General features: G+C 43.6%; 1 protein-coding gene and 1 long non-coding RNA gene across 2 annotated transcripts in view; both read right to left on the bottom strand.

The window, feature by feature from the left end:
• Window positions 1-5,305: 5,305 nt before the first annotated feature.
• LOC150049943 (uncharacterized) lies at window positions 5,306-9,211 on the bottom strand. The gene is made up of 4 exons (XR_016538843.1): window positions 9,172-9,211; window positions 8,899-8,948; window positions 6,753-6,930; window positions 5,306-6,358 (listed from the first exon to the last, which is right to left on the bottom strand). It is a non-coding gene; the product is annotated as an uncharacterized LOC150049943 (long non-coding RNA).
• Window positions 9,212-16,647: 7,436 nt separating this feature from the next.
• Lama1 (laminin subunit alpha 1) overlaps window positions 16,648-26,911 on the bottom strand; it is an 85,476-nt gene continuing 75,212 nt past the window's right edge. Inside the window, exons 54-62 of the mRNA XM_090353541.1 lie at window positions 26,699-26,884; window positions 24,250-24,385; window positions 22,916-23,022; window positions 22,541-22,730; window positions 21,602-21,760; window positions 20,780-20,933; window positions 19,952-20,085; window positions 18,058-18,280; window positions 16,648-17,304 (exon numbers count right to left, since the gene is read on the bottom strand). Coding sequence (XP_090209667.1) covers window positions 17,144-17,304; window positions 18,058-18,280; window positions 19,952-20,085; window positions 20,780-20,933; window positions 21,602-21,760; window positions 22,541-22,730; window positions 22,916-23,022; window positions 24,250-24,385; window positions 26,699-26,884 — 1,450 coding nt within the window. The 3' untranslated portion in view covers window positions 16,648-17,143. The remainder of the gene's footprint in view (window positions 17,305-18,057; window positions 18,281-19,951; window positions 20,086-20,779; window positions 20,934-21,601; window positions 21,761-22,540; window positions 22,731-22,915; window positions 23,023-24,249; window positions 24,386-26,698; window positions 26,885-26,911) is intronic.

Here is a 26,911-nt window from a genome sequence, read left to right as displayed (position 1 = left end):
TCTAAGGACAGCAGTTTGAAGCCAGCCCAGCCAGGAAAATCTGTGAGACTCTCATCTCCAGTTAACATTGCAAAGTCAGAAGTAGAGCTGTGGCTTCTTCTTTTTTTTTTTTTTTGCCAAAAAGCTCAGGGCGTGCAGCACCCAGGCCTGAGTTCAAGTCTGAATCCAGGGGTTAGCACATTTTCAAACAAAAGGCCAAGATACCGGACCTGTAAATGGCTCCTCACCAGCTCCCCCCATCCCACGTGATCTTGGCACACAATTTGGAGAATGTGCCCTCCACAAAGGACCTCCAAGAGATATACTTCTCAGTATCATAAATTAAGGAAAATTCCTGCAACTGGCTCCTTTTTCCTCCATTTTTAACAGTGGATCCCTCGTGAAGTAGTTCACTTGGGAATGTGATTTTGAGGAGTTAATGGCCTTTGAACACACTGGAAGGCCAACTCTCTACAGTTTATGTACAATGTAAACTACCTCACTTACTTTTCTGGGGAAAACAAGGTAGTGGTCTTTAATATTCTGTCCCTGAATCTAAGTATTTAATAAATCAGTTAGCTTTCAGTATATATCTGATAAAACTGATGTAAAATAGTTTTAGTAAAAGCTTGAAACCAAAAAATACTCAGAGATCAGCATCACCAAAGGAACCTGTGTCCTTTGGTGATTGGCACATGTTTCTAACCACGTGGAGATCCATGTTTTCAAGTTTTTACATTCATTTCTACTGCCAGGCATTCTCAGTGGCTGATCACATATTTCACATGACTGAAAAATGGCACATTAAAATGTCTCCCTTGCACACATATTTCCACTCTTCTTTCCCCTTGCATGTGCGTTTTCCTGAGACGACTCCAGACTAGGGGATGTCATGATCCCCAGGGGGCATTTTCACCTCTTCCCCTCAGATATTCACTTAATAAAAAAGAATACTTTGACATGGGAGTTCGGTGTTTGTGTCAAGTATGTCAACAATGTCATTCACACGCTGAAGTTTTCAACTGTCTTCTAAAAGTGTGATTTGATGACAAGATTGTGTCACTGGAAAATGTCCCTATTGTGGGTTCACTCTTATCTCACAGTTGTCACTGACTCTGCTCTCAGCCTCCTTCACTGCTAAGCAGAAGCCACACTAAAAAATGAAAATTAGAGAAAAGCTAAAGATTCTGTCACAGGAATTTTAAAATCTAAGTGTACAACAGTACTGGTGAGAGGCACTTTTAAAATTGGAAATGTCTGAATCAAGTGGTCTTGTGCAAAAGGCACTTCTGCTATGACAAGGATGGGTAGAGTGAGGTGGAGGAAACATTAAATCAACAATTATTAGGATTTCCAATTAACCAGCAAAAAGCAGGAAGTAGAGCTGTGTCTCAAGTGGTAGTGTGAGCTCTGAGAGAAAAGAAGATAGTTCCCAGGCCCTGAGTTCAAGGCCTAATTCCAGTGCGCGCACACACGCACACCAGTTGCCAGCAGAGTTATGAGTATTGTGTTTTATTTTTCATCAATCCTTCAATGCTTTGTTTCAGTATCACAACAGATGCACTAAAAAGTAGCTAACATGTGACCTGGTTCTAGGAAATAATCCATTGTTTTGGGGTTTTTTTTTTTTTTGCCAGTTCTGGGGCTTGAACTCGGGGCCTGGGCACTGTCCTTGTGCTTTCTCAAGGCTAGCACTCTAGTATTTGAATCACAGCATCAATTCTGCCTTTTTCTGTTTATGTGTTACCAAGGAATGGAACTAGGGCTTCATGCATGCCAGGCCATGCACCCTACCTTCATTTTTAATTTTATTTCAAGTATTTGTATCTAACCCTACAGCCTTTGATTCAGCAGGGAATGGATTGGGTGGTGATAATTTTTTTTTATTACAAACTATGCTGAACGTAAAAGATTGGCATGCCCTACACCTATTTAGTAAGTGAACATCAATAGTTTGTGGCACAAAGTTTCTTTGACTGATGTCAAAGAACTCCAGAATGCCACTCTTGGTCACATCTTAGAAGACATAAACTTGCAAGCTTCAAGGGTCTCCTTGATCACCGCACTACAGCACAGTAACCTATCACTCTTTTGGATTCCATGTAAAATCAAAGTAAGGCATTGCGCTGGAGGTGCAAATCAGTGGTAGAGGACTTGCCTAGCAAGCATCAGGTCCTGAGTTCAAATTCTCAGTGTTTCCAGACTACAAAAGGATGCTGCCTGCTGTTCCCTAAAATCCATACAAGAGGGTATGTCTAAGGTTCTTTCTATGCCCAGTATAATCGGGAGCCCATTTCTGCCTACCCACTTTGAGGAAAAGACTCAAGAGAAAGATGTACATAATGGTTAAAAATATGCATATGCCATTATCAGATCCATCCACCATTACTTCCACAAGATATACACCGCGTTAACCAGATGGACCACGGGAAGGAGCTAGAACGGTAATCTATAGGCGATCTTGGATAGAGTTCTATGATGTATTTCCCACTGAACTCATCAAAACTTGAGTGCATACATGTGCATCTCACATTGGACTTTTCCAATTGGAAGGTAATCTCCCTTCTCTGGACCAACCCAATTATTTGCACTCCCAATCTTAAGAGATACTTCAGGATAATGGGTATATTTGCATTAAATATTAGAAACTTTAATAGATCAAATCTAGTATTATAGCTGGCTTAACAAAGTACATTTTCAAAAGTTCCAAGCACAGCGCACTCCAAACTAGATTTTTAAAGCTTTATGCCCAAACTCATTTCACCAAAAACAAAAACAGGCCTACATTAGTAGTGACTTTTTGGTTCCTTAATTCAAAAAATTGGAAAGTCACTTGGAAGGTTTTGCATATCCCAATCAGCCTCTTGCAGGTTTGGGGAGCAGAAATTTAAAACAGTTCCAGCTGGTGGTAAAGGCCACAGAAATGAGAATTATCTCCTACTTTGCCCTTTATGGGATGTTTTATTGATGTAAAACTGCTGTATATTCATGAGTACAATACGCACGTACATTGTGATCAAGTCAGGGGGTTAGCATCTTCATTCCTTTAATCATTATCATATCTTTGAGAACATTCCAATTCTTCTAGCTATTTTGACCTGTACACTGTACATTGTTAATTGCCTTACTGTGTTCGTCCGATCTAACAAAAGTAGACTGACTCCCTTTTCTATTCCCCAGCCTCTCAGTAGCAGTGCTGCTGTGGAATTCTTTGAGATCAACTTTTGTATACTTTACAGGTGAGATCATGCACTTTCAAACATTGAGGCAGTCAGGTGTTTTAACCTCACAACTCATTATAGCCTGCTTTCCCAGTACTTGTCTCTAGATGGCAGCAGAGGATCTCCACTCATTCTGAATCATTCTGCACGGTTCAAGTGCAGCACAGCACAATACAAGGGTGGTTGTAGCTCTGCAGTGAGCTGAGGGGACCAAAGTTTTCAGACTGTGCTACCAGGGTACTGGAGCTTCAGAGCCTCTGAAAGTTTGCTTTGTGTCAGTATAGGGTGGAAATCAGTTTCCCACAACCCTTGCGTTGTGTGGGCCTGACAGGTCATCCTGGCTTTGTGCACAGACAAGGGACACGGAGTGGCCATCAAATCAAAGAGCCTCTTCTTTTTTGGCTGCAGAGATTTGAAAGGCAATGGAAACCATCTTCCCATGGTAGAGCTCCGCTTCCTGCTCTACCTATTGGGAAGACACCTTCATGCTTCTAACTCATGGAGTTCTCACACCCAGTTAAATGAAGACACCAAGCACACACTGCTGTTCACTGGCCAGTCTAACTTCTTACCCAGAATCTTGTCGCAGGTTCTTCCCAAACCGGCTCCTGGTTCCAATTGACACCAAGATCCATTCCACAGACCTCTGCAAAAATAGGGCTGACAGCCAAGGACACACATAAACCTGCAGGAATCAAGTTCTGGGAAGAATGATTAGCCCCTTCTCCTGACCCTAGTCAATCTTTGGCTCTCCCTGCTAACATTCTGCACCTCTAATTCATCAATAGAGTTTCAACCCCTATCTTTCTGCCATCTCACCCATATCTGCTTCTCCACAGGAGTAAACTCTCCTGTTGACTTTGGCCCTTGGCCATGGTCGTGATGCACCCTAAAGGGTGAGAGACATGCAAGCATCATCCTTTCCAACACCCAGTATCTAGAACTCTGACTCAATCAAGTAATCAGCTCAGGGATATCATCAATGAAAATTTAGTTAGCACATTCACATTACTCCTTATCAGTGAGAGGCAGCTTAGGTCTCTTTGTGCCCAAGACACATACAAACACATCGCAAACTTGGCTATTTCTCCAATACTAGTTGCACATTCTACAAAAGCTTATACCTATCTTCTAAAGTCTTATTCTCCTCCTTGCAGCCTAATTTTAACTCTGAGAAAAGTCTTGACCTAGCAAATTTGTTTTAGGTTGCCCTATTTTTCCCTCATATCCAATTCAGGTACTAAGTTGGATTAGTTGGTATTTGACAAATGTTCATCCTTTACACCTGTGTCATTTCTAAACAGGAACCATGGAAACAACTTCGGAGATTAGGCCAAACTGAAAATGTTTTATTATGAAAGGTCTGTCAGGCCCTCTCTTACTGGTTGAAGGACAGCTTTCATTTGTTTTCCAGGAGCTTTGACACGAAATGGCATTACACCTGACTCTCCTGTGGTCTGAATCCATTCAAGGATTAATAGAAGAGCCTACGAACAGTAGAATGGGATACTTTTCATTGTTTGGTCCTCTGAGTTTGAAATCAGACTCTAACCAGTTAAACTGAATGATTACATTATTAACCAATGATTAATCATTAAATTGCCATCTGTTAATATCCTTTCTCCACCTGGGACACAGTTCCTCTCCAGGAGCATGAGAGGAAACAGCCAGTCTGCTTGCAATGTCAGATCATCCACCTACGTGAAAGTGAAAACCAAAGGGAAAGCCGCAGCAGGGAAATTGGAAAACTGACTTGAACGGAGAAATCAAAGAAACGTGTGGAAAAAAATATACTAAATAAAAGGGAAATTCTATAGGAGGGGTTTATAATTGAATTCACTAAAAATTTCACAGATTTTTATGTCTAGATATGAAAGGACATTATATTTTCATTTCCTTACCTTTTGCAGAGGTCAGAGTTGTTGTGCAGAAGGAAAGCTTATGGCATTCTTCCTTCTTGGAAACCAGTGTGCTGAACTTTGACAGGAAGGGTGAGAAGGAGGGACTGTGAAAGGGCGTGGGGAAACTACAGGAGGGATGGGGTATATTCGCCCTATTTAGTGTAGTGAAGGTCACAGGGGTAATTGACACACAAACACATCAGATTGCACATTGTATATAGTTTATTACAAATCAATTATACCTCAGCAATGGTGTCTTTTAAAGGCCCATAGTTTAGGGCTGGACTCTGCTAAGCTCCAAACACCTTAGCAGTCCTGCATGCCCCTTGCTCACTGTGTCTGGGGGAAACAAATCAAACTACCCACTGGCATTGTCTGGAAGAATGAGCAGAGAGGAGAGCATGAAGATCTGCCTGTGTCAAGGACAGAATTACTGAGAAGAGATGACATCTCTCTGCGTTCCTCACAGCGTATCAGTGAGGGGCTTCATAAATGGGTTGCCAGGGAAACGTGACCTGTAGTCACAGATTTTACCTACATATATTAGGACAAGATCGCAGGTGCCAGAGCACAGCTAGTTCTAGCCCAGAGTGGTGAGGGAAATGGCTGGAAGGCTTGGAGATTTCCTTGGATTGTGGACCCACCTGCTTAGGGCATTTGGGGGGATAAAGAAAGAAGGCATCATTTTAGTTTTCCCTGGGGTTCTAAAGGAACATATCATCACAGCCAGTGGCCTTCCTAAAGACTCTTCAATGGATCTGAAATCACACCTTCAACATTTAAGAAGTGGGAATGAAACTTGAAGCAATAGGAAGAACACTTCATGAATCTGACTTGCAAATGGTAGGATGCTAAAGGACACAAAGTCCGTATTTGGTAGCTAGGAACCGCTTTTGACTTTTGCTATAAGTACGTTTTTTTAGCGTATATTAATTGTACAAAGTACTGGGTTTCATTATATTTTCACATACATATAAAATGTCCTTAAATTATAATTCATACCTCACTCCCCCCCTCTTCTCTCCCCCACTTACCCTGTTGGGGAGTGTCACCCAATAGACATCCTACAAATCATTAGGAAATGAAGTTTCCATTGTGAAAAGCAAAACCACAATCTAGTACTCCCCTAGGATGTTGGGAGAAAACTCTTCCCCTCCCCAACCCCCACCAGGACAGCAGCTCAGGAAATCAGGCTGGACGCAGCCACTTCACAGGCTTCAGTCTCAGGAAGGACAATTCTCTTGAGAAAATACCTTCCTAAAAAACACAGAGGCAACACAAACACATCAGAGAGGTCTAAAAACCAGGAAGAACACATTTTCAAAGCTGAGCAATCGCCTGTAATCCTAGCTACTCAGGAGGCTGAGATCTGAGGATCATGGTTCACAGACAACCAGAGCTTTTAGAAAAGTCCATGGGATTCCAGAAGTGGGAGCTGTGGCTCGCTCAAGTGGCAGAATGCTAGCCTTGACCATAAAATCTCAGTGACAATATTCAGGCCCCGAGTTCAAGTCCAAGTACTGGCACACATACCCACACAGTCTTCAGCTTGTATTCTTTCTGTACTTGTGTAAAGCTACTTAAAAGAAACATTGCACTTGGCAACCTCTGTCTCTACCTCCGCAAACACACAGAGAAATGCAAAGCTCACCTGAATTTGCAGACCCGTAGCTGTCTAGGTTCACTGGCTGATTCCCGTGGCTCTGACATCTGGCCAGCGAGGCACACCTAAGAATTTTAACCCTCCAAGCTGGACCAATCTTCAATTCCTCCATAAAGGAGATGTGGTAGCAGCCTCCTCTGATAGGGAAATTTATTCTGTCCAACCCCTGACAACAAAAATGATCAAATAAGTGAAAACTAAGAAACAAATGTTTTAGGTGATGCCACCTTCTGCTTTTCTCCTCACAAAGGCATCTATGATAGATTGTGAGGACAAAGCAAGCTTGAATTTTAAAACGGCTCTAATTCAACCCATTCACTCAGTAAAGTCATCTCGCAGCCTTCCTGAAAAATTCAGCATTTTTCTTGATCTACATTATCAGGTTATATTACCAGGTCTGGAAAAATGACTGTCATTAACCTGTATCTCAAGAACCATTACCTGAAGAAGTCAGGACACAGTTTGTGCAAAGTAAAACTGAAGGCCCAGTTGAACCACTGGATCTGACCTCAGGTACTGACAAAAAGTTCTACCAAGAGGCTCACATTGGCCTGTGGGTTAGATAGCAAAAGGAAGGATGCTTCTGCTTGGGGACTGATGCTGAGGTCAGCAAGAATAACAGAAAAATCTAGAAAACCAACACAGAAGTCAGGTCATCTGACTTCTGACCCCCCTCTGTGTTGATGCCCACTTAAAGGTATCTTTTTTTAGCACTAAGTTCCCTTGAATTATGTTATTTAGTTATATGGCTTGAAACCAGGGCCTGAGCTCGTCTTTTTTTTTTTTTTTTTTTTTTTTTTGCTAATACTGGGCTTGAGCTCAGGGCCTAAGAACTGTCCTTGGGCTTTCCTCAAGGCTAGAATTCTACCCTGAGCCACCCACCGTACTTCTGGCTTTTTCTATGTATGTGGTACGGAGGAATCAAATCTGGGTCTTTGTGCATGCTAGGCAGGCACTCTAGGCCAAACTCCCTGGCCCCTGAGCTCTTCTTTTTAAGGCTAGCACTTTACTAGTTGAACCACAGCACCTTTTCTGTTTTTCAGGTGGTTAATTGGAATAAATCTTCTCATGGACTTTCCTGCCCAGGCTGGCTTTGCACCATGATCCCCAGATGTCAGCCTCCTGAGTAACTATGATTATAAGTAGGAGCCAACAGTGCCTGGCATCCTTGAATTTTACAAGAGTAATAACACAATATACTTCTCAAGAAGCTATTAAACATATGTACAAATCTCTGAATTTCATTTGCACCATTTTGCAATGTACTTTATACAAGAACTTGAAAACCTTTTATTAATTTTAGCAATAAACCACCTATAATCCCAATATTAGGGATTGATGATCCACTTATATGAACCCACATAAATTTTATCTTAGAATAAAGGTACTTTCAGATGTGATACTATTGACATTTCGACCCAGATACTTGTTTTTGCCAGTCCTGGAGCTTTAACTCATGGGCCTAGGCACTGTTCTTGAGCCACAGCACCACTTCTGGCTTTTCTATGTATGTGGTACCAAGGATTTGAACCCCAGGGCTTAGTGCATACTAGCCAAGCACTCTACCACTAGACCACACTTCCAGCACCCAGATACTTCTTTATTGAGGCTCTTATGCACGTCTGGTAGGATGTTTAGCAGCAGTTGGTTTTTCCCACTGGGCTTGAAACACACACACCCACCCACACACACACATTCTCAGACATCCCCTCATTCACGCACTAACACAACCTCACATACACCACACCCTTTCACGCGCACATTTACACTCTTCCTCAGCCTTACATGCACTCACAGTCATACATATACTCAACACCCATTCACTCCTGCGCCCCACCACTGACGCACACACCTGGCATTCAACATCTGTGTATACTTGCACATGCTCATGAGCACTCCCACTGTGGCAGGCCATGTACTCCCGCCCCCACCCAACACACCCTCTGGGGACAACCTTGCTGAGAACCGTGTAACTATAGATGGATTGGGGGGGGAGTGTTTTTGTTTTACTCTTCATATTTACACAAAACAGTCCTAGACATCACATTCCTTCCCATTCCTATTAAAAAAAAAAACAGGACGGGGATCCTCGGCGGGTCCCCACAGCTCCCGGCCCTGCCCGCTGCCTCCTCACATTTACTTAAGTCTAGGTCGGCTCCCATCCTGCGTCCATTCGGTCGTCCTCTGAAACACAAGAACGAGGGGCTGGCTGAACCCCTAGTCCGCGATCCAGGGCCCCCACCCCCCCACCCCCCCCCGCCCTGGGGACCCAGGGCCCCGGGCGCCTCCAAAGCCACGGCGGGCGGCGGGGGCGGGGGACAATGCACCCGGATCTCCCACCCCCTCCGACCCTACCCCATCCGCCCTGGAGCCCTGGCCAAACCCCAGGATCACGCCTTCTCCCTACCAGGCGGGCAATGGCTCACCTCAGCAGGGGACTGGCATCTTGGCTGGGCTCCCATGGACCGAGGCGCAGCCTATATATAGAGGGGCCCCGCCCCCCAACAACCCCCGCCCAACCGCCCCAACCGCTCCAACCGCCCTTTGACGCCCCGCCCCGCGGACACGCCCACCGACGCCCCGCCCATGATGCACCGCCCACAGAGCCCCTCCCAGAAGCCACACCCCTCAACGCCCCGCCCATGATGTCCCGCCCATAGAACCCCTCTCAGAAGCCACACCCCTCAACGCCCCGCCCATGATGCCCCGCCCACAGAGCCCCTCCCAGAAGCCACGCCCACAGATCCTGGCCCAGATATCCCACCTTTGATGTCCTTCCCCACCACCCTGCCATCTGGTCCTCCCTGCCTGGTCCTTCTGTCCCAGTCCGGGTGTCCTGCTGGGAGGGGAGGGTGCTCCCCCAGGCTGGGGACAGCCTAGCTGGAAGACCCGCTTGCTGCCCAGCACCAGCCTCACCTAGCCTAGTGTCGACCTCACTTCCTCCTGGCCAGGCTAGCTGGTTGAGAGGAGGCTGGCACACATTTTCGTGTCCTTCCACTGGGGAGCAGGAACAGACTGAGGGAAGCCTGGGACCGAGACACCTGAGCATCAGGACGCCTTGGCCTGGCCTCAGGAGGGACCTGGGAGGACTCCCACCCCGCCGGCGGTCACTAGACTAGGTACCCCTACACATGCATGGTGTGGCAGGTGTCCTAACCCGCCTAACCAGAGAGTAAACTGATGCAGTGTCTATGCTCCTGTCTGTATCATAACGGGGCTACAGATGGGGTCCGGGGGAGAGAGGACCCGAGACCGGGCGCCTGGCACCCAAGGCCTTTGAGCAGACTTGGGGTCTGATTGGAGGAGAGGCACCCCTTCCAAACACTAGCTTAGCCAGGGTCACTACAGCCAAGGGACCGGCAGGACCACAGGGACCTGCCGGAGGACAGGGTCCCAAAACTATCTTAGCACTTTGAAGGTGTGGCTCTGCTGTCTGCTGGCCTTCACCTGTGAAAAACTCATAAGATTACTGAATTGCTAGTTCTCCCATGTGTGTATCTGGAAGATGATTGGATTTTTTTTTTTTAAGTTATTGCCAGAAGAGCCAAAAAGTTCCTGAGACCACATCTTAAACAAAAAGGCTGAGTTCTGTGGGTCAAGTCTATCGTTCCAGTTAAGGAAGCTAAAATAGCTGGAAAGCAGTCCAAGACTGTTGGGCAAAAATACTATGCCCTATTCAAAAAAGCAGTCTGCCTGGTAGGCATTGAATTCCACAGTAGGACTCTCTCCATTTTTAAAAATTATTATTACTATTTGATGCCAGTCCTGGGCCTTGAACTCAGAGCTCAGAGCCTGAGCACTGTCCTTGGGCTTTCTCAAGGCTAGAGCTCTACCACTTGAGCTATAGCATCATTTCTGGCTTTTTCTATGTATGTGGTACTGAGGAATCTTTGTGCATGCTAGGTAAGCACTCTACCACTGGACCAAACTCCTGGCCCTATTTTCGGTTTATATGTTTAGTTGGTCTAGGCATATTTTTGAGAAACTATTCCATTTAGAGTTTGCTAGGTGCTTGTATTATGTTGTTGGGAATGAACGTGTATTAATTGGGCTCATTGTGACATATGAAGTGTGCATCTATAGAGTCCAGCCTGTAATCTTAATCCACCATCTATCCTTTTCTTCCCATCCTCTGGTAATTGTGAGGCCTAAATTAATTTTGAAGTTTGATGAACTTCAGTAAAAAGTTATTTCTAAGCAGTCTCCATTTTGTAAAGTTCTGAGAAATCTCCTAACTGCCTCTTCTCAGGAGAACTGTAAGTTGCTCCATCAGTTGTTTACTCAGACAGCTAGCAAGAACATTCTAAGGTAATCTCTGGGACTGCAGCTGTGTTCCACAGCTAGCAAGGACCCCTAAGACTAAACTTCTGTGGGAAACCATAATATAAGAAATTGTGAAATGCCTCTATGTAAAAGTTAACTAAAACATGAGGCTGTGAGAATGAAAACTAAAACTTGTTTATTCTGTGCTATAAAAGCTGTGCTAATTCTATGTTCAGGGCCTCCAAGAGTCACTGGTTTCTAAGGCGCAGAGGACCAAGCTGGAGCTTGCTAATAAACAGCTCTTTGTTGCATGTATTGGTCGTGGACTCTGGTGGTCTTTCGGGGGGATTGGGAACTTTGGGTACAACAGTAATCACAATATTGTGGTCCTATCAAATTTACTTTCTATATATGAGAAAGAACATGTGGTACTTACTTATCTATCTCTGTCTGGCTTATTTTACATAACATAATACTGTCCTCCATTTGCTGCAAATGGTAGGATTTTATTATTTTTATGACTAAATAATATTCAATTGTGTGTACTTATCAAATTTATTTACCCATCTATCTGTTGTCATTAGTCCATATCTTAGCCACTGGACAGGAGCACCTGAGTATCCATCTGGTATGCTAACTTCATTATCTTTAGAGATAGAAGTAGGCCAGCTAGTTCATATGTGAATTCTATTTTTCATTTTTTTTCAAGTCTCTCCATACTGTTCCCCATAAAGGCTATATCAATTTACATTCTCACCAACATACATGCACATATACATAGGTGTTAAGTGCAAAATTATGCAAATTTAAAATGGAAGGCAATTCCAACACATCCCACAACCCGTATAACTTAGTGAAATAAATACTGAAGGAGCAATCCTATAGAATCCCTAAATATGAGCCACCTGGAACAGTGGTCGCCAGTGCCTGGGGGAGGGAAAAAGTAGAGATTTAGCATCTAATGGACGGATTTTCTGTTTGCCACAATGAAAAGAGCTCTGGAGATGTATGCTAGTGATGGCTGCCCGAAGATGCATGTGCTTAAATTTCACAGAACACAACCTTTAAAATTGGTTCAAATGGTATATTTTGTGTTATCTATATACCCCATTTTAGAAAAGTCATTGGAATAATAGGTCAAGTAAACACGGAATCGAAGTACCACGAGGTCTTGGGGAAAATTCCTGATAGTTCCAGAAAAGCATCTTTGCAAAAATATGGTCTTCAAGTCCTTTTGGATGTGAATCTGTTTTTATTGTGCACAACGAGGCAAGGGCTACTGTAATCTTTAAAGGTTCTTGGGGACCTCTAAAGTGGGGTGACCAGATTTAACACAGGACACTGTGCAAGTTATTTGTCTATACTCAGATTCAATGCAGGGGTGGGGTGGGGAGAGGGGTCCTATATTTTAACTGCCTCACTACTCTAAGGGCTGAAGCCACACTTGAGGCAGGGTTCAGGAACTAGAGTGCTGTTGCCACACGGGAGCCCGGGTTCTTCACCGTCATAGCGCAGGGAGAAGTCTGGAATGTCTCTGAAGGTCACAGGGACAAATGTGGATATTTGAAGCCAAGCCTTCTGAAAAGCCCAAATCATTAAGTGTTCTTTAGGTCTGGTGGGAGGGGTGGGAAAGGAGGGAGAGGCAAAGACTTCAAGACAATGTTCACTATTTACTCAACATGGTGGACCATCATCTCATATTCCTGTGTTTTCATCCTTGCTGTTGCCATGTTTCCATAGCAACAGCAGGCTTCTTGTCTGTCTCCCAAACCCATGGTACAGTAAGGAATCCCAGGTGTTTCTGCCCAGATGTGTGTAGTTTTCCAGAACATGCTGAGCTACCACAGCTGGCTAAGAAATCCTTTCCTGTTGATGTTTAATTGCAAAGGAATTATAAATTGCACATACACTGGCCAAGGAATGTAGGAATTTAGGAATAGAGGAAGGACAGCAACAGTCCACAGAAGCTCTAGGTTCATCAAGCTGAAATCTTGCAGACATTGATACCTTTCTGTCTTCGGCCATAAGGCCAAGTCCAGGAAGCAGTGGAAAAATGAAGGCATTCTTCTGAAGCATTTGTAACAGCCAGATTTTTATCACAGCCACAGAGGATAAATGGCAGTATATTCAGAAAAGCCTGGGAGAGGGCCGGGAGTTTGGCCTAGTGGTTAAAGTGCTTGCCTAGCATGCACGAAGACCCGGGTTCGATTCCTCGGTACCACATACATAGAAAAAAGCCGGAAGTGGTGCTGAGGTTCAAGTGGTAGAGCTCTAGCCTTGAGAAATTCCATGGACAGTGCTCAGGCCCTGAGCTCAAGCCCAGGACTGGCAAAAAAAGAAAAAAAAAAAAAAGAAAAGAAAAGCCTGGGAGACTCTGGGAATCCGGGATTACAATGGTTTAGGCCACTAGAAGACCATACCCACTGCTCCATCCTGTTTCTCATGACATACATTCTCTCAGGAAAAAAGAAAAGTAGCCAATCAAGGAGGACCATCTTATTACAAGAGGTAAAAATAAAATTGGCAATAAAGGATGTGTTAATTCCAGGGGTTGGGAGCGTGGTATAATGCTTGCCTAGCATTCACAAAGACCAGGGTTCGATTCCTTTGGAACTTTGGAAGGGTAGCAGGCTATAAAATTAACCCTCAAAAAATCAACTGCCTTCCTCTACGCCAACATTGAGAGGAAACAATCAGGAAAGCAACTCCTTTCGCAATAGCCTCAAAGAAAATAAAGTACCTAGGAATTAGCTTAACTAAGAATGTAAAGGACCTTTTTGATGAAAACTTTAAAACCCTGAAAAAGGAAATTAAAGCAGAACTAAGGAAATGAAAAAACCTCCCATGCTCCTGGATTGGAAGAATCAACATTGTGAAAATGACAATCTTGCCAAGGACTATCTACAAATTCAATGCAATACCCATCAATATCCCAATGTCATTCTTTAAAGAAATAGAAGATGCAATCCAAAATTTCATATGGAATAATAAAAGACACCGTACAGCAAAAACACTTTTTTTTTTTTTTTTGCCAGTCCTGTGCTTGAGCTCAGGGCCTGAGCACTGTCCTTGGACTTTCTCAAGGCTAGAGCTCTACCACTTGAGCCTCAGCACCACTTCCGGCTTTTTTCTATATGTGGTACCAAGGAATCAAACCTGGGTCTTCATGCATGCTAGGCCAAACTCCCGGCCCTAGCAAAAACACTTTTAGCAGAAAGAACAACGCAGGAGGAATTTCAATGTCAAACTTTAGACTCTATTACAGAGCTATAATTATCAAAACAGCTTGGTACTGGCACAAGAGCAGGCCTGAAGACCAATGGAATAGAACTGAAGACCCAGATATTAAACCACAGACCTATGGCCACCTAATCTTTGACAAGGGAGCCAAAAAAATAGAATGGAAGAAAGACAGCCTCTTCAACAAGTGGTGCTGGCAGAACTGGTTAAGCACCTGCAGAAAACTAAAGTTGGATCCTTCTTTGTCACCCTGCACTAGAATTAACTCCAAATGAATCAAAGACCTGGAGGTAAAACTGACACACTGAAAAGTTTACAAGAAGGAATAGGAGATACACTAGGCCTCCTTGGCACAGGTCGAAACTTTCTTAATAAGGACCAAGAATCACAACAAATCAGAGAAAGGCTGGATAAGTGGGACTGCATTAAACTGCAGAGCTTTTGTATGGCAAAGGACATAGCTACTAAACTAATCAGGAAGCCTACAGAGTGGGAGAAGATCTTCACTAACCATACAATGGACAAAGGCCTCATATCTAAAATATATCAACAGCTCAAAAAATTGAATCACTCCAAAAGTAATCTCCATCCCATTAAAAAATGGGCCAAAGGCTTAAAGAGAGTCTTCTCTGAAGAAACAAAAATGGCCTAGAGACACATGAAGAAATGCTCAACATCTCTGGTCATAAAAGAAATGCAAATCAAAACAACTCTAAGATTCCACCTCACTCCAGTTAGAATGGCCAGGATCAGGAAAACGAATAACAACAGATGCTGGAGGGGATGTGGCCAGGAGGGATCACTACTACACTGTTGGTGGGAGTGCAAACTTGTTCAACCACTATGGAAAGCAGTGTGGCAGTGCCTCAAAAGACTAAACATAGAGTTCCCCTATGACCCAGCAATTCCACTACTTGGCATTTACCCAACCATCCAGAATCTAGGGCATACTAAACCCACTAGCACAACAATGTTCATTGCAGCACTATTCACCATAGCAAAGATATGGAACCAACCTAGATGTCCCTCAGTTGATGAGTGGATCAACAAGATGTGGTATTTGTACACAATGGAATTCTATGCTGCTGTCAGAAAAAATGACATCGCCCCATTTGTTAGGAAATGGAAAGACTTAGAAATATAATGTGAAGCTAATTGAAAGGACCTCCAGGATATTGAAACAAAAGCCCTATAATGAATGATTGTTGTCCTTAATGTACTACGTTGTCTCTCATCTTCTTTGCTGTCCCTTGGTTATCTCATATTGGTATAGTATCTCACTTTGTTATCTGATATATTGAATTTATTTGTATTTGGATATTTGAAATTTGATAGGGAAGGGGGGAAAACCAAGACGGGTGGGGGGTGTGGGGGGGAGGGAAATGGGTACCAAGACATGTGAAAGCATATCAATGTATGTGAATTAATGCACCTTCTATCTGGCAAATATCATGTAACCTTTTTACTAATTACAATAAAAAAAAGAAAAAAAAGGCCATATAATGAATGATTGTTGTCCTTAATGTGCTATGTTATCTCTCATCTCTTTTGCTGTCCCTTGGTTATCTCATATTGTTACAGTATCTCACTTTGTAATCTGATATATTGGATATATTTGTATTTGGTTATTTGAAATCAGATAGGGAAGGGGGAAAAACAAGATAATGGGTGGGGTGGGGGGGAGGGTAATCGGGACCCAGACATGTGGAAGGGTATCAGTGTATGTGAATTAATGCACCTTCTATCTGGCAAATATCATGTAACCCTTTTATTAATTACAATAAAAATTATTTAAAAAAAAAGACCAGAGTTCGATTCATTGATCCCACACCACATACACAGAAAAAGCCAGAAGTGGTGGCCCAAGTAGTAGAGTGCTAGCCTTGAGGAATGCCAAGGACAGTGCCCAGGCCATGAGTCCAAGCCCCCGGGACTGGCAAAAAAAAAAAGGATGAAAAAGGATGTGTTAATTCCTAGGTTCCCTTTCTCCCCACCTTCCTTCCTTTTCTTCATCCTTTCTTTTTTTCCTCCCTCCCTTCCTCCTCTCTTCCTTATCTCTTTTTCTCCTCTCCTTTCTTGAAAAAATCATTGCTGCTAGAATAGGACCTGTTAAAACAAGAGCATGTCCAAAACAGCTTTCCTCTCTTTGTCCTGTGCCCCCCACCTCCTATGATTTGAGGGCATCTTTAAGGGCTTGTGCGTGTCAAACAGTGCCTTCTACTGGACTGTAGCCAATGAGTGACATTGCTTATCACAGAAAATCAGCTTGTAATTTGCAAAAAGAAATGAAAAGTTCCACACTTGTTCTACTGTTACAGTTTGTAGGATATTTTATTTTGAAAAGCTCCGAATGCAATGCATAAAATACTGTTAAGTGCTCAATAATATATGCAATGTTTACTAAGATCCATTTAAAAGCTTTATAAACAAAGCCACGTCCCAGTGGCTCATGCTTATTATCCTAGCTATTCAAGAGCCTGAGACCTGAGGATTGAGGTTTGAAACCAGCTGGGCAGAAAAGTAAGTGAGAAGCTTTTCTCCAATTAACCAGCAAAAAGACAGAGGTAGAGGCATGGCTCAATTGATGTAGCACCAGCCGTAAGTGAAAAACAAACAAACAAACCCCAAGTTCAAACCATTACCATCACATACACACACACACACACACACATGAGCTTTCAAAAAACCAATGAATTCACTTTACACTTTAGATTATTTAATAGAGGTATCTGTTGTACATGTGGTTTTAACCTAAACACATTTCTTCTGGAAACAACCTGAGTTGGAAATAAAATCTGAATAGAAGAGATTTGAATTCACACAAATATTTCTCCTCAGACCATTAGCAATGGTTTCAAGTGATGGTTCTGCCAAGTTCAGAGCTCAGGCCCAGGACAGGAATGTGGGAAAACTCCACGGTGGTCAAAGGCACTGTTGAAGTCATAGGCCTGGATCTGGGGGCCCTTGGTCAGAGTGAGCTTCCTCAGACATCCCCGGAATGAGGTGCGGCTGCTCAGGCAATTTTGCTTGACATTCGCTGTTGGGAGAAAGAAGAGATGGACTTTGCTGAATTTGGTTGACATTTTAGAGGAAACCAAAGTAATCACAATGGGTCATCTATCAAAATCAGAGTTATTTTCCACACAGGTGGCTTTAGTAATGAACAGAATTCATAGGAAACTTTTAGCATAATTTTAAGGCCTAGTCATGGTTTGAACAGTCAGACAACAGATGTTGGTTATCTGTAATGACTTCTTGGAACATCTCTAATGCATCCTTTTGATGTGAGGAATTGGCCCCTGTTGGCCCTTTAAAATGATTTCCAACTCTGGGAGTCATATGAGGTGACTGACCTTATTCAGATCATCAAGCTTGCTTTACCTCAGATCCAGGGTTCTCATCAATTAACTGATAGGTAGATCATTTTAATTTTCCTAACAATTTTTAATTAAGAGTGTTTGAAATCACTTTTCTAAACTGATGAAATATTGAAATTTGATAGGGAAGGGGGGAAAACCAAGACGGGGGGGGTGGATGGTGGGGGGGGGGTAATGGGTACCAAGACATGTGAAAGGGTATCAATGTATGTCAATTAATGCACCTTCTATCTGGCAAATATCATGTAACCCTTTTATTAATTACAATAAAAAATATTAAAAAAAATAAAATGATGAAATATTTGTCACCAAACCATGTACCTTTCTGGATCCCTATTCTATGTTCCCCTGAGCTAAAGGCTCCTCAGGGACCAGGCCCAAGCATGGATTGACAAGGGAGGCTCTGTACGCACCTGGGTAGCCACCCACGTAAATAGGGTTGTGGGTGTCTGCAGAGGTGGACTGCTTGTGAGGGCTTTCTGCACCAACGGCTTCCCCATCCACAATCAGCATGATTCGGTGCTTGATTTTGTTGGCCTGAAGTGTGTGCCATTTCCCATCGCAGAGAGTCCGGCCATCTCTCATTATGTAGGTGGCTGTAATCCTTCCCGCACCATTGTTAACATGAAACAAAAGCTGGACAAAGCAATGGTGTTGATGAGCCATGGTGCATATAGTCTTGGGCGAGATAAACTCCTAGCAGTGTGTTAGGATGGAGGGTGGGCTAAGGGGAACAAATGCTGGCTATAAGGGTCTAGACACTATGTCTTCCCCTTTCAAATTCAGAAAGGGTGACGCACACCTGTGTCCACAGCTCACACCTGTAATCCTAGCTATTCAAGAGGCTGAGATCTGATGGACTATGGTTCAAAACCAGGCTGGACAGACAAAATTATGTAGCTCTTATTTCCCACTAATAATTTTTTTTTCCCAAAAACACAAAAGCCAAAAATGGAGACGTAGCTCAAGTGTTCGTGTGCCAACCTTTAGGAAAAGAGCCAAGCAAGAGTGTGAGTTCCTGAGTTCAAGCCCCAGTACTGACACAAAAAGGAAAACTTGAAAACAAAATGGCGGTTTGTCCCCTCTATGGTCTTGCAAGCTGCAGGACACTTCTGTGAGTTTACAGGTAGACTGTGCTGTCAGCTACAGAGGAATCTTCATCAGTGGTCTTCTGACAAATCCGATGCTCTACCACAGTGAATGCTAACAAAGGCCTATGTTCTGCAAATGGAAGAGGTGAACATGCCACTTGGTCTGCCCCCCAAAGTCACATACTGAAGTCCAAGCTCTCAGTGTCTCTCATAATGGGGCTTTCAAAAGATGATTAAGTCAAAGTGACACCACCAACACAGGCCCTAATACAATATGGCAGTGTCCTGATAGGAATCAGGAGACAGAGCCACAGAGACAGGATCATAGGAAGCCATGGGCAAAAGATGGCCATATACAAGATAAAAGGAGAAAAGAAACCAGCCCTCCTGGCAGACTACAAATGTTCTCCCTCTAGCACAGAATCCTCTTGCTACCTAGTACTTTGTGCTGGTTTCTTAAGCTGCCCAAGGCTGAAGGGAAGCCCTTCAGTGCTGGAAGACTTAGGCTAACTTTTAACTACAAGTATTATTTCAAAGTACACTGTGCCAAATAATACTGTCTATTCAAACCCTTAAGAAACCACCAAAAAGCTGAAAAACAGTATCGATCCAAAATTAGAAGCAAAATACACAATGCAACTAAAAAAGTACATTTTGTAGTCATTGTGCTACTGATAATAATTTTAGATGTCACATAAATATTTTTAAGAAGATACAATACAAAAATATTTTTAAAGTTCTTTTTAAGAGGAGAGAGATACTGGGGTTTGAATGAAGGCTCTTGCAATTGCTATGCAAATACTCTACCACATAAACCCGATCCCCAATCCCTTTTTTATTTTAGTTATTTTTCACATTGGATCTTGTCTTATTTTACTGGTTCATCCTTGGACTTTAATCCCCCTATTGCTTCACCTTAAATAGCTGTAGACTTAATGTGGTCCTAGCTTCCCACTAGAAAGTTAGGTACAAGGAATTCAGAGACCTTTCTATGTTATGTTGTAACTCTGACCTTTATTTTTTATTTTTATACCAGTATTTAGGCTTTGACCTCAGGGCCTCCTGCTCTTGCTTGCCTTTTTTGGCTTCAGGCTGGTGCTGCTACTACTTGGTTCATACCATCTCTTCTTAACTGGCCCTTGTCCAACACTGGCCAATGGGGCCTGGGGGAAGGGGCAGAGGGGAGGAGGAAGAGGGGAAGGAGGAGAAGCCTCACCTTGCCATCTACAATCTCCAGGCCGATGGCATCCACTTTAGCACTGCTGATTCCCAGGAGAACACCATTCTCGGAAGTAGTCCTGAACTCAAAGGTGATGTTTAGATCCGATCGGACTCTGTAGCCTTCTTTAACTGAAATGCACAAAGCCAGTGATACAAGGTCAGGGGTGAGCCCTACTGGGTCCAGCTGGACCTGCTGTGTATTCAGAGACAAAATGAGAGTTTTACATCCAAGCACTCCTCTGTTTCCCGCCCCCCTTCCCCCGCCCAACAGCAAATCATTCCCACCCTCTAGGTCATATGTGTGCTGGGGGAGGGGGGGGTGTCTTTTTCTCATGGTGCTGAGATTTGAGCTGTACAACCCTCTTTGTGATCCACACTCTTATCTTCCCAGAGCCCATGGGCCTGATATATTATTGTCTCCTAGTAGCCAAAGTGCACACCAGTTGTTTTAAAAGTAGAGATTGAATTGAATGGTTTACTATTCAGGTGATAAGATAGTACTAAGTGAACTGCCGGTATAAATCATTCTAGACAGTTGTTACTGGAGGGCCTTTATTAATGTGGATGGTGAATGTGCCTTACATGAATTCAGGACAAATACAGCCCATGTCTGCCTTCTGCCAGGAGTCATACCAGTCCTGGTAGGAGAAAGCCTTCAGAAGGCCTTCCAGAGAGCACTGGATCTCAGAAGGCTTTGCCTGAGCAGGCAGAGAGCTAGGAAGAATGGAAAGCATTTTCCTTCAGCTTTCCAGCTGGGTCCTCCTGCCTTACCATCCCCTTCTTGCATCCACACCATGCTACCTACTGAGTTATGCATACATACCAAGAGCTGCGTAGCCACTTCCTTCAAAGAAAGTCCCTTCCTGGGCCACCTCGAGGCACTTGCCTACTGCGAAGGCAGACTCAGGGCTCTTCTCGTCCAGATGCTTGCCGTTAACGATCACTTCCCGGATGCAGGCAGGAATGCTGTGGGTGATCTAAACCACAGGACACGTGAAAACAGGTGGCGCTTATTATGGGGAGGTAAATGCAAATATTTCTTCCTACACAAAGTTGTCTCCACAAACCACAGAACAGGATCATCTTGCAGATCCTAAAATTTAACTGCCATAAGACCTCATGTGAATGTCTCTCTTAGACCTACTCTTCGAGTATCTTTGCTAATGAAATGCTGGATGATGGCAAATCCACTGCCCTTAACTAAATTTTTGGGAGCTAAGTGGCCTTCTGAAAGGCGACTGGGGATGTTTGTGAATTGGCAGGGAAAGGTTCTGAGGAGACGCTCTGACACTTGACCTCTAAACAGTTATAGCTTACAGGTAAGCCCAGGCTCCAGCAAGGTATGTTATTTTATTTCATTTTATTGTGGGGCTTGAACTCAGGGCCTGAGCATTGTTCTCCAGCTTTATCCACTTGAGGCTGGCTCTCTAAAACATGAGCCACAGCTCCATATCTGGCTTTTTGCCAGTTAACTGCATAAAAGAGTCTCATGGACTTTGCTGCCCAGGCTGGCTTTGCATTGTGATCCACTGATCCGGAACAGTCATCGGTACCTAGCTCAAGCAAGATAACTTAAACATGAGCTATATGCTCCTCTTCAGAATGAACCCAAGTCCAACACCGGTCCCCCCAAAGGTGCTCTTACATTGCCAATGTTCCTGGCTCTGTACTGTGCAGGGAGGCCTCCCAGGTGCAGTTTTCCTTCCACATCCAGCATAGTCCCATCTCCCACGACGGGCACTGCAGGGGCCTCCTGGCCATCCACTGTCAAGAAGCCTTTTCTCCTAGAGTACTCGGTCTTGACCTACGACATCAGAAAAGAATCCACACTTATTTTTGTATGTTTGCACCGGTTCTGGGACTTGAACTCAGGGCCTTGCCCTCTTGCCTGGCTTTTTCACTGATGAGCTGTAGCTCCACTTACAGCTTTTTGCTAATTAATTACAGATAACAATCAGATGCACTTCCCTGCCTGGGCTGTCTTCAAATTGTGATACTTAAATCTGAGCCTCTTGAGTAGCTTATATCACAGGCATGAACCATTAGTGCTACACTACCACATCTAGAATTTGTAAGCAATCTCAGAGAACCCTAACAGGTGTACATGTAATTCCGAATCGCTGTAAGAGCCTGAGAAAATGCCCTGAGAGATAGCTTTGATTTATATACACTTGGCATTGGGCACAGGCTGAGAACAGGAGGCAAGTTTTAAACTACAGAGTATTCCTGAGTCTTTGTTATTGGAAAGCAATTACCATGATGGCTGGATTGACTCTTTTGTATCATGGGCAGGCTTTAGTTTTTATTTGGCAAGTTGAAAACACTTCTGAAACTTTCCATTCATTCTGTCAATAGTTGTTGAGTATCTATTGTGCACTTGGCACTGAGCAAGGCCCTGGGGATGTTTTAGAAAAGAGCATAAAAGAGCCCTGCCTCAAAAGAACTCATATCCTCTGAAGATGATACCAGCTCCAAGGGAGGTGGACTGAGAGCCACAGCTCTCCTCCCAGGAAATGGACTAATCTCCAGGGACGTACAAACAACACACAGACAGGGAATCCATCCCAGTCTCCTGAGAACATACCGTGTGCCACTTGCCATCGCTGAGCAGCGCAGGGTGAGAGACCCTGGTTCGACTTTTGCCAAGGTCAAACATAAAATGGAGACGGCCGGCGTGGAGCTGCAGTGTGGCATAGTCAGCTTGGTTCTGATGAGCCATGTGGTAGATGAGACCACTCGAGGCAAATGTCCGGATGCTCAGCTGAACCACAAGCCTGAGAAAGAACAGAAGCTCAGTACCAAAGGGCTTAGCCTTCAATGTTTATAAAGCGTTTGTGTTCCTATCTAACCTTCTCCATGGTGGGGGAATGGAAGGTGGCTCCCTCTGGGAATCTACTATCACCACACCTTAGGTCATCCAGCGATGAAAACCTTGCAGTGACTCTTGGCCCATACTTACCTCCTTCTCACAGCCGTCTGGTTGAAGGGCAACACCAAATGGCTGCTTTGTGAGAGGCCAAACTGGTGAGCACCAGAAATATAGCCCGAAGTTACATCCGCCGCACACTGTCTCTGTAACAGAATCACATGACACTCAGTCCGAAGAAAGTATCCCAGAACCATTGAGGCAGAATAGTGGCAGCTCTGAAGAATGTAGATTGCTAGTCTGTTTTTGGGTCTCCAAGAAAGGTTTGAGAGCCTCTGCCGCTCACCTTTATGTCAGTGGAGTTCACCTACATTTTACAGGAGTACTAGAGTCACTCCCACTAACTTTGATCAGACTGAAGTAGCAAAGGCCTGGCTTTCCCCACCTTCTGGGAATGGCTGTGAGCACTCCTGGATCACAGCACAGGCATCAGAAGAGGAAAGTGCCCATAGAGGATAGAACTTAAGGGACCTCCAGTTTGACACCTTTAAGTCCGAAGGACAAGAGGAAGATGCAGACACAAAGAGTAGGTCTGGACGGGCTTCTTGGAATACAAAGCAGAGCTCAGCTTGGTTAGTGCTGGAACCCACAGTAGTTCACACACGGAGTCTGAGCCGAGGGAGGCTCAGACTGATGGTGCTGTGGCGAGGAGTGGTAGATGAAAAGAAAAACTGTCCAGAACTCAAATATAGGCCCTGCTTAGAAGATACTGCTTTTGGGTGAATCCCAGTACTACTTTAAAACAACAAAGCAGAAACCAGAGAGGAGGGGGCATGAAAAAGAACAATGACTGACTCCCCCTAAATAAATCCAGTCATTTTTCTTGAGCAATAATGATGCAGACAATGGTTTCTACTAAGTACTTACTGGCATGTGTTCCTACCTCACCATTGAAAAAGAAGAGAGCCAGGACAAGAAAGAGATGGTTCTCAGAGCTGACTTGCTGTGACACCACCCAGCCTTTCCTCTGGCATGGTTTGACCTATCACAAGCTTTGGGGGAAGTTGTAATCATGTTTCCTTAAGAGGGAAACCTTTTTTCATTTTTCTTCCCCTCTGTGTCTCTGCTCTAAGTCATTTTCTCAGCAGTCACTTCTTGGAATAATAAGACTGTTTAATAATTTATTATTTTCTCTCTCTTCTTACCCCCAGTTCTCTGCCTATAAAACCAAAGGCTCAGCTATCTACCCTGAATATGGCTGCCAATGTGCTGCCATGAAATACATCTCCTTTCTCTGACCTTCACCTATCTCCTTTGTTTGGGGAGAAGGGACAAGTGTCTAGACCCAACAGAGGTAGAGCTCCTGGAGTCTGGACCTGAGGTTTCAAATCTCCAGTTTCAACAGCATAAAAGAAAGCTGTACTTACAGGTTGTGGTAAAGTAGGGGGCTCTGGTAAGACCTCGCTGTCCTCTCCATGAAGGGCTGGCACGGGTCTTTCTATAAGCAGGCAGGTATCCAGGTCTGCTTGCTCATAGGCTTTTGCACTGGTGAAATCCACAAGTCTATAGATAAACAAGAAAACATTTTCAATATGAACCCATGGCATGTGAATACTATGCAATTAACATCCATTAAAAGCCATTAATATGCTTCTGTACCTAAGCCAGCCTTTGTGGTAAGAGTCATGCATACCTACCATTTTGTATCTTCTAGTTTAGTTATTCTGCTCAAATGACAGCCAGCTCCGCAGGCCAGGCTCACGCAGGTGACCTCATCAAGCATAGCAGATGGTATCCCCTCCTGCTATAGGCATGGCTAAGCTGCCCACTGCCAACTGGTCTTCATTCAACACTCACTTCTGTGCTGTTACATTTTTGTGATACTGGAGTTTGAACTCAAGAGTTCTCACATTTGCTTGCCTTGCTGAGGTGGTGCTCTACCACTTGAACCATCCCTACTGCCCTGCTTTTGGTTCATTATTTTGGGGATATAGTTTTAGACTGCTGCAGTTGACTTTTACCCATGATCCGCTTGGTCTCAGCCTCTTCCACAGCTGATTATAAGCATGAGTTATCAGAGGTCCTGAACTGTATTGTCTGTTACTCTGTGGCTCTGGCAGCTTCTTATCCAGGGTAACTCCCACTGGCACTTCCCCAGAACTATTGCTAATGGGGTGAAATGTCTGCTCACTCAGTAAATAAAGGAGCAGCCAACTAAGTGAATACAAGACTAGCAAACAACAAAACCCTGTTCTGATTGTGGGTTGAAATTCCTTCCACATTTTTTTTTGCCTATTTCAGGGACTTCTAGGAAGTAATCCTATGGGGAAAGATACTGTGTCTGGCAGAGAGTGTTCCTCAGGTCACCCAGTGGTCATACTTTGTCCTGGCTGGTCCTTCTCCTGACCCAGAGCCCACTTTCTAGACCCTAGAACAGGTGTTGACCTGTAGGATGGAGCCCAGCCTTCTCTCAGCAGTTGTCTGAGGCTAAGAGAATGAGAAAGACTGGACAGCCCACCAGCATGAGTTCATTCTTTTCTATTCTGTTTTAGGAGGGGTTATTGATAAGCTGAAGAAGCTCAGCAGGGTACCTTCAAAAAATGTGCACTCAGCACATTAAACAAACAAACAAAGCTCGTTTCCGTATCTTGGAGTTTATTTCAACTAGCATCACATTAGATAGTCATGTGTACATAGGTATTGAGCTACTGTGATCCTCTGCTAGGACTATCCTAGACATATACTAATTGTTACCAATGAGGGAAACCATGGAGCCTATGTTTCTTTGTGTCTGGCTTACTTGACTTAATACAATTGTTTTCTTTATGAATGGGACGATGTTATTCTTTCTGATGGAAGGATAGAATTCCATTGTGTATAAGTACCACATTATTTTGGTCCATTCATCTACGGAGGGGCATTTGGGTTGGTTCCATATCTTTGCTATGGTAAATAATGCTGCAGTGAGCATAGTTGTATTGGTGGCTTTAGTGTGGTCTTGTTTGTGATTATTTGGGTAAATGCCCAGGAGTGGGATTGCTGGATCATAGGGGATAGGGAAGCTCTATGTTTAGTTGTTGTTATTGTTTTGCTTTTTTGTTTTGTTTTGTTCTTTGTACCCTTTGTCATATATATATATATATATATATATATATATATATATATATACACATATATCTGATTTGGAGAAGGGAAGAATAACAAAATGATGAGACAAAGGAGAAAGTGTGAACCAATGCAATACTCACAAGACACTATATTAGAAATGAACTTTACAACTTGGGGGAAGGAGATGAGTTGAGAGGGAGGGAAAGCAGGAGAAAAAGAGGGAGGGAGTAACAATGTTCAACAAGAAATGTACTCATTACCTTACTTAGGTACCTGTAACCCCTCTGATGTCACCCTTACAATAAAATAAATTAATTCTTTAAAAAAAAGTACGCTCAATATAGCAAAAACTTGTATCAGAAAATCTACACATGTTTTGAGATGTGGGGCAGAAATGAATTTTAACTTATATCTGCCTTTCACTTCTATCTACTTACCTACCTTTTCTCGTGTAAGAGCTTGAATTCAGGGCTACAAGCTGTTAGGCAGATGTTCTATCCCTTAGCCACAGCTCTTTTTTAGTTATTTCTGAGATAGAGTCTTGCATTTTTGCCTGGGCCTGATCTCACACTGTGAGACCCCTGGGTCTAATTAATGTTCAGTTATTCTTTTAATAAGGTAAAATATGTTATTATTCTAACTCAACAAAAACTCTGATACTAGAACAATGGAAATCATTGTTATTCTTGGCATTCAAGAATATAAAGAATGACATTGCAGGTTAGTGTGGGAAAGCTGGAAAGCCTGTGAAGAACCAAGAATACTTACTCCATATCAAAGACCAGGTTTCTGATACAGCCATGGAATGAGTGCCTCATTCTGAACACTGATGTCTCCAGGCCCTCAGGAAGGCCTCCTATGTACAGCTGGGATATATTCATTGTCCTGCTTTCCGCCAGGGAGCCCAACCGGATTTCCACAGGATTGTTCTCATCCAATTGGATAGTGATAATTCTGAAAGAATCAATGGGAAATATGAGC

This window comes from Megascapheus bottae, chromosome 19, assembly GCF_031878675.1.
Source record: "Megascapheus bottae isolate mThoBot1 chromosome 19, mThoBot2.hap1, whole genome shotgun sequence".
Lineage (NCBI taxonomy): Eukaryota > Metazoa > Chordata > Mammalia > Rodentia > Geomyidae > Megascapheus > Megascapheus bottae.
The sequence above is the reverse complement of the archived record's forward strand: the minus strand, read 5'-3'. Positions and strand labels throughout refer to the sequence as shown.